The sequence below is a fragment of the Cupressus sempervirens genome, chromosome 1 (assembly GCF_028749045.1).
Source record: "Cupressus sempervirens isolate cs-2001-9-10 chromosome 1, ASM2874904v1, whole genome shotgun sequence".
NCBI classification, from domain to species: domain Eukaryota; kingdom Viridiplantae; phylum Streptophyta; class Pinopsida; order Cupressales; family Cupressaceae; genus Cupressus; species Cupressus sempervirens.
In genome coordinates this window covers 137380531-137388606 of record NC_143118.1, presented here as the reverse complement: position 1 = coordinate 137388606, position 8076 = coordinate 137380531, and the positions used below count along the sequence as shown (strand labels likewise).

At 32.7% G+C, this 8076-nt stretch overlaps 1 protein-coding gene across 1 annotated transcript; it reads right to left on the bottom strand.

The window, feature by feature from the left end:
• Positions 1-605: 605 nt before the first annotated feature.
• LOC149576552 (phosphatidylinositol 4-phosphate 5-kinase 9-like) lies at positions 606-7813 on the bottom strand. The gene is made up of 3 exons (XM_089816548.1): positions 7449-7813; positions 938-1006; positions 606-828 (listed from the first exon to the last, which is right to left on the bottom strand). The coding sequence occupies exons 1-3, from the start codon at positions 7620-7622 to the stop codon at positions 802-804; spliced, it is 270 nt and encodes an 89-aa protein (XP_089672674.1). The 5' UTR covers positions 7623-7813; the 3' UTR covers positions 606-801.
• Between the last annotated feature and the right edge of the window lie 263 nt (positions 7814-8076).

Sequence of the window (8076 nt, the reverse complement as noted above, 5' to 3'; positions counted from 1 at the left end):
CAACTTCAGATCCAAAACTACTAGATCTACTCCTCCTTGACCACCATCTACTCGGGGTGGAGGAAGCCGATTCAGATTGCCTTAAATCAACCTCAGACACAACCCTCTTAAATTTAGACTCTACCCTTCTACTCGGCGCTACATTTCCATCATCTGCAACATGCATTTGGTGCCTCCCTTGTGAAACCTTCACAATTATGCATCTTCTAAAGGAATAATTCTTCAATTCTAATTCATGAGTAATCATGAGTTTGGAGAGTACTTGGTCAGTTTTACAATTCATGCATTTGGTGAGTACACCATAAAACCTAAATGAGGAGATTGAAATTCTTGTCACACCTCTGTAGGCATCAAACAACTTGGTGCTAACTAAACATAAACACAGAATGAGGATTGCCATGACTGAATGTTTCAATTATTATAAAATGCATGTTATTCCACTGATTATAAATATTGGCAAAACCTGCTAGAATCAATCAATTTTGATGACCTCAACACTTTGTCAAGAACAAGGAATTTATCGATGGCAATACTTTAATATTCATAATATTTTACATTTTGCTTTCATGAGTAGACATAGAGAACTAACCAATCCCTATCTAATTAGTATAGTAAATTTTGTTTCTTGGTCCCGTGAAATATTTAGACAGCAATTATAGATATGAAATACGTTGTTAATCACAATTTTGATTCTAACTTTTCATTTTCTCTAAATGATGTAGCAAAAAATTATAGAAACAGAGACATGAATTAGTGTAGAAAGTCTTTCATTGGATCATCGTGATGAATTCTTTTCATTCGTTATGCCTCCATGTCCTCAGCAGTGATCTGCAAGAAGCAAAGCACAAACATAGATAAGTTTCTAATAGAGGCATGGGACAGTCAATTTAATCCACAATGATGACCTGCAAAACAAGAATGCAAAAAGTGTTCCTACCTCATCATTCCATTTAACATTGTATTTACATTTTCTTTCATCCTTCTCTTCCCTTCTCCTCTCATCCTCCTGGTAAGATCAAACACAGAAAATCAATGGTTGTAAGATTGGATACTTGCCAATTACATGGTGTTTGTCAAAATTCTAATACAATTTGACAAGGTACAAGTTTGACTCATCACAATGGTCAATTTCACCTTTTTAAAACTCAATACAATTGTTAGCAAAAACATGCTTCGACTAGGTCAAAGTCAATTACAAATGTATATTGATTCATTTATGCTTTCTCTTGGTATGATGGTCATGCCATCAATTTGCAACATTTGATTTGTAATGTTACCTTGTTGCCTTTGAAAAGTAGTAACTGCACTTTTGTTAATATTATTTTGTAATAGGTTAAATGATTGGCTTTATTTTGCCACAAACAGTATGCTTTGGATTTACCTAAAAAGTTCCAATCAAACCTTTTCCCTTAGAATCATATTCTTAAATGGAATCGGTTTTGCAAGCACAAAGATACATTCCTTAAATGTTATTAATATGCATAGTTATGGGTCAGAACAATCATGTATCTAAACTAATATTTTGATAGAAAAAATATTATGAGCAAAGCAAAGGGCAAAAAGCTTCTATAGATTCCTTCCGAATCAAGTTCGCTTTCATCAGATCAGTTTTTGCTTTGGTAGCTTCAATCCCTCCCAACCCTGTACAATAGTTATTCCTTGTTGCTTGTTTACAACATTTGTAACCCCATTGGTGATCTTTCCACCAAGAACCCCAAACAGAAGTGTGGTTGTTAATGAAAATTTCTTCCTCATACTTGATCTTTGGCACAACTTTTTCCTGATAAAAGAGATTTGAATCATCAGTTCATGTCTAGCCTATAGAAGGAAAGGAAAAACTAGTCATTCAATTAAAATATTTCACCAGTCAAGAATTTCAGAATCAGCCTTTTCAAACCAATTCATCTCATCACAAAACAGACGATGAAGTTCCAATATGGCTTACCTAGCCTTTAATTACACAACTTGCTCTGTCATATTCAATTTGATTCTCAGTTTGACCCATTAGTAGCTCAACTGGAGGTTTTTCTTCAAATGTTGCATTTCCATACTTCAGCATCATATCCTCCTTTGTTTGGGACTTCAACTTTTCTTTCTTGATTTTAAATTCCTGGTACAACAGTTCTACTTGGGATGGAGTTGCTTGTAAGTGAATATCCTGTCCTTTCTCAAAGGCTTCCCATGCATGTATATTTAGTTGCTTAAAATCTTGAGCTTGGCTAGTAGTTATATATTCATTATCTCCTTGTAAAATTTTATGAAATGCAAGTCAAACTAGAGCATCATAATAAGAATATGATTACTCTTCAGAGCATCAATATTTAATATTTATACATTATAACAAGCAGCATACCCTGTAAAACTTCTCATTGGATCACTGTCAAGTTGAGGATCCTCTCTCATGGACCGAGTCTTTGGATCATAATGAGCTGAATTTACATCCAAATTCAAAAGATACTTGGCAATGTCTTCTCTATTTCGTAAGTTTCTAGGGAACATTTATGCATGTAAGAGTGAGTCAGAATCCAAATGAAAGTGAAATATATACCATCAACTAAAAAGCCAAAAAGCTGATTATTATAAAGATCAAAATAGAAACTAACCTGATTGTACCTGTATTATAATTGATGATATACTTGTATCAGATGCCCCATGCCATGCATATTTAACTTTTGCTGTACCACAATAATTTCTTGTTATCTCAGCCTGTTTGTTGAAAATCTACACTCGAGCCTGTTCCAACCTACCTATATGTGAATTTTGATAAATACCAGTACCACTGGTTGCAAGTCCAATTTTATTTAGGCTAGTAAGGAAACAATTTTTCACAGCTACAAACTCTGTATCACAATCCATTAATTTGATCAATCTGTCCCCCAGATGTTCAAATTCATGAGTCACAAAACTAGAACATTGTTGGGATTCAGAAAGAAAATTGTTATTAATCACACCATCTTTAACCTCATCACGCAATACCTAGCCATTCTCCAACTGAGTTGCTTCTGTGCCTGTTCGAACCTTAGTTGATGGTTTATCAAACAACTGCTTTGTTTGGAAAATCTTCATTGGTAACTCAGTGACAGGTTGTGGGTTTGGATCTCTATACAATTCATTTTCACTAGTGGGGATCTCAGTTGAATATTTCTTGATCAACTCATCTAATTTAGCAACATTCATTGAAGCCACATCAGCTACAGTCTTCGAATTCAACATTCTTGCTCCTTTGCAAAGTTTAATTTTAGTGTCCACACACTCAATCGCATAAATATCCATAGAATGTTTTAATTAATGGCATATATATCCACTGAATGTGGCAAAGAAGAAAATCTCTACTTGAAAAGCCTTATAAAACGAGCTAGGAAAACAACCAAACTGCTGGTAATTATAAAAAATTCCATCACGTGGCAGGTCAAAAAACAATAGATATTACTTTTGTAATGATGCCTCAATGCCAAAATAGTGTCCCACATATTAAAAAATTAAAATCACAACCCTCACCGGAAACTATTGACAACTGAAAAAATCAGTGAGTTCATGACTCATATTTAGTAACATAAACATGGGCTAGAAAATGTGCAAGAGGCAAGTATTTGCCTTGTTACATTTACTCAGATTATCACTCACTCCAGAAGGAAAGCAGAGGAGCATGCAAAGGGATCCAAGGCAACTTTGTTAATTTAAATATACAGAGGCATTGCAAAGAAATGCATTTCAGTGAATACAAGAAATTTCTCTCATGATATCCTTCAATTAGCAAGATGAAATGAAAAGTAAAAGACCACTAAAAGAATATTTTAGAACAAAATAACGAAGCACAAATGAAACATATGTTTCCAGTTTATATGATCAATGATTTTTTGGCAAATGAAAAAGACAATAGCCAGAATTTCAATATTCTAATAATTTCTATTCTTGCATTCTCTTATTCTGATGATGGATCATGAAATGTGATTTGAAACTTTGATGCTAAAAAAAACTTACACATTTGAACCCAGAAATAAATTCACTCATTCTTTTAAGTGTTAGACAAAATGGAGAATAGGGTGCTTACAACTTGTTAAATATGCATTGCATTATATCTTGTAAAATTCATGAGACAAAAAAAATATACAACCACCACCTTGTTCTTATAATAGAAGAAAAAGATATAATCATATTTACGAAAACCTTGCTATCAAAAGTGTTTACCTGTGAAAACCTCAAAATCCTCGTTACAAACAGGACAATTGTATAAAGTATAATGAGATGGACGTATTGTAAATAAAAAAGATAAATCAGGTAATGAAAAATTGGATGAAACAAACTGATTAGAAAGCCAAAAGAGATATTATTTGATGCTTTTATCTGTGCAAGCAGGAATGAATGGAGGCAATATTTCAGCTAAAAATTAGGGCAATTGGAAAATCCAATTCAAAACTCACTTATGTCAGAGTGGTTGAGTTTTGTAGAGCACCATACAAGATGCCCAAGTGTTCTAGCAACAAGTTGATCCTATTGGACATCACACATAAGTGATTGAGGTTCATAAGATGATAGTTAGAGATCACAAGTCACATTTCTCTTTCCTCGTCGAGATAGGTATTTATTCATGTGTCAATAAGCAGACTACAAAGACAACTAAAATTGATATGGCACTATTGGCCATGAATTTGATTGGGGCTATTACAAACAAGTTTAACCCCATCAAGAAAATCAGCTGTCATAGGGCATACAACAAACATAATCTAGCTTTAGAGATCACTCAACAAAATTTGCCTTAGAGAAAAAGCTTACCATCAGATGTGGGTTTTTTTTTAAATTCACTAGACAGATGTGCATCCGTGGAAGAACTCTTTGGTGAAAAAGGTGTACCATATCATGGTGCCCAAAGATGAAGACCTAATAAAAGACTGTAATCTATTATTCTCTTGGCTTCCAAAAAGTTGCAATCACACTTGATTTGTCTGCACATGAATACATTTTATCAGTACAGATAAATAGTGGCAAATTACAACTAGTTGAAGCATTAGAGATAACCTACATGAATAATGGGAATATATTCACAATATAAATTCTAGAATAGTGATAAATATCTAAAGCCTTTCAAAGATGTTACCAGCCAATTGTATCATCTAATATGATATTTATCTTTGACCGACACACCCCCAAAATTATACATGTTATGCTATAATAAATTCTTGTTCATTAACAATTTTTTTGTGGAAGATTGTGGGAAATTTTACATTAAACTAAGAATGCAAGCCAACTCTTACTTGACATTTGTAGTCTTGAAATATTTGTATCATAATTTGATAATATGTTTTTGATCCATGGAAAACAATTTTTAAGTTAAAATACAAAATGTTTCACAAGCCAGTAATAGGTTGGCACGAGGAAATGTTGTGGGAATTTGTACATTGAATTGACATTGATTTATTTTCATGATTGCAATATATAGCCAAATAAATATAAAAGCATTTCATCCCAAAAGAATTACAACAAGGGCTTAAGAAACTTGCTTTAGAAGTGTCTGGCGCCATTTTGGCTCAAGTTGAAACACAAACTCCAGATCTAGATCCTTGAGAGTTGTAGTCTCGTCAATTTCAACTTTGTTTGTTGATCAACCTTGAGATGGGCCTTTTAGATTGAACTGCCTATGTAGGCGAAGCTCTGAACAGAACATATTTCCCATAACTATAAGTTGAACTTGCTACAAATTTCCAAATCCAATTTTTAAGAATATGTGATACATTTTGCTTCACAATCACTTTGGATTCATAATGGCAAAGGAGTCCCATTAATAACATCTGGAGTCTAGAAACAGAAACATCTCAACATGATAAATCATATTACCTCTGCTTATACATTAATGGTATTAATATTAAATATACAAGTGTGGCTCCTCATATTTAATTTTGAAAATAAGGTCTAGTTACCAAAAATTGACATATTATGTCAATGATTAAATGGAAAACACAGTAAGAAGGTATAGAAAATACCTTTTGTCCTCCTGTTGCTCTGATACTATGTAGACCAAAAAATTTAGTGATCAATGTTTTTTCATAAGTATGAACATGATTATAGTAATTTGGTAGCATACAAAGAAGTAGCTATAAAATGGTCACACTAGTAAATGATGAAGAAAAGAAAAATAATAGGATGTTGAAACCCGGTGGAACATTAAGGCAAACTGAGGGAATCCGACAATATAAAATTTGTGTACCTTACAACAAGCATTAGTTGGCTACCACACCTAAATGTATAGCTTAAAGGACTCATTTAGTTACACCTAGCATCTTAAGATACAAAGATGCATCAATTTCCAAGGATGCTGACAAAAATTGCCAAATAAACTAAGAACAATAACTCCTACTTTCTTCGACTAATTGCAAAAATGGCATAGATGAGACTAAATTAGTATGCATGGTGTTTAAAATGTAAATTTTTTGTACACCCAAAAGCAAGTGTGATAAATTCAAAATTTTGTGAATCCCATATGTCTAGGGACAAACACACAAACTTAAATATACTGAAATGCATTTTGTACATTACGCCACTGCACCCATAAACAGTTTCACATCCAACTCAAGATATCTCATATCTACAGATGAAGATGGTATTAGATGCTCAATTTAACATTTTATCAGTAGAACATGTTTACTTTTACATAGCTTTGGATCAGAATGCAATCAAAAAACTTATATTCAGAACAGGACAACTAAATAGGTTCAGGCAATTTGTACTGTGGTTATAACATTCTTGTAGTAAGTTCTTTTAATGATGTAACTGCCTTGAGGATTTCACTTTTCATCTAGCTTTCTCTAACAAATATCTTCTGCACTTACAATTCAATATGTCAACAAAATATTCTACAAACACATAACACTCAGATGCCTAAATATCATGAAGATATATCAATATGCCTACTTATCCATGTATATCATTTTCTTACGGATAAAGGACAATCTATTGAAAAAAGAAAAGACCACTTTTTACAAATTCGCACCGGTATAAACCCATTCATTGTGGGAAAGTAGAAAGTAGATCTAAAGTAAAAATAAACTAGAACCAGCCCACAAAAATGAAGAGCACATAAGTAATGCAAGTATGTAATTTTCATTAGCTAAAAGTTAGATTTAGGTTCAAAGCAGAGTTCCATTGGAATACCTTATAAAATGAAGGGGAAACTAGACAACTAACTTGAATTTGGAATATGCATAGTATCAAAATCCTTGGGGATGTGAACCCAAATGCTCAAACATTTTATCTATTCATCACCAGCACTAAACCGAACTCCTATACCTTGTTAGATTATGATACTATTTTATCTATTCATCAAACTTGCGATGAGCTTTAAGTTGGTCTTGATTCGTTCAAAAAAAGGGAAATAATAAAATACAATGGAAAAGATACCGCAAGAGAAATCAGTGGACTAGCAATGGAAACAAGTTTATGTTTTTGAATTTTACCTTTACTTCAGATTTTCGCATTGTCTTTATCATGAACTGATCATTATGAGAAAGATAAAATACACTGCCACTCTTTCCTGGGGAGGAGAGTTCCCGCAGAGCATCATTTCCACAAATAGAAAGCATATAATCAGCTGCATCAATTTTTAAAAGTTCTCGAAGATGCCTAAACATTGTGTAAAAAAAACTAAGTCATAAAATGTTGGTAATATTATAATATCTTGAGATAACAACCAAAATATAAGAATTCCAGAGCTCGTAACATTCCCACTAAAATTGTAACAATCAATTTTCTCAAATATGCTTGAAGAACTGAATCATTTTGGATTAGGAATTTAGGATATCTTAATGCATAAAATGGTAAAGGAAATAATCTAGGTTCAGGAAATTAAATCAAGTAATTTTGGAAAGATGCTCTTTGGTTCTAAATCAAAATCTATGATTCCTTCAAAATCTTAAGTAAAATATGCAATTACTATAAATGAAAACTTTTTTTTGTTAAATGGAAATCCATCGCAGCATTGAGAATAACCTAATTTAATTACTGAGAATCATTATACATAGGAGTATGGATATAGCAAACAATCAAATGAAAACTTGCTTTCTATCAACTGTTTACAAAAGCAAT

Bases quoted from the DNA above. Each gene is read 5' to 3' on its own strand.
- LOC149576552 (XM_089816548.1), bottom strand. From the start codon at position 7,622: ATGTTTAGGCATCTTCGAGAACTTTTAAAAATTGATGCAGCTGATTAT. The intron at 1,007-7,448 runs GTAAAATTCAAA...TGATCTTACCAG, and splicing joins TGCGAAAATCTGAAGTAAAG to GAGGATGAGAGGAGAAGGGA. The intron at 829-937 runs GTAGGAACACTT...TGCTTCTTGCAG, and splicing joins ATGTTAAATGGAATGATGAG to ATCACTGCTGAGGACATGGA.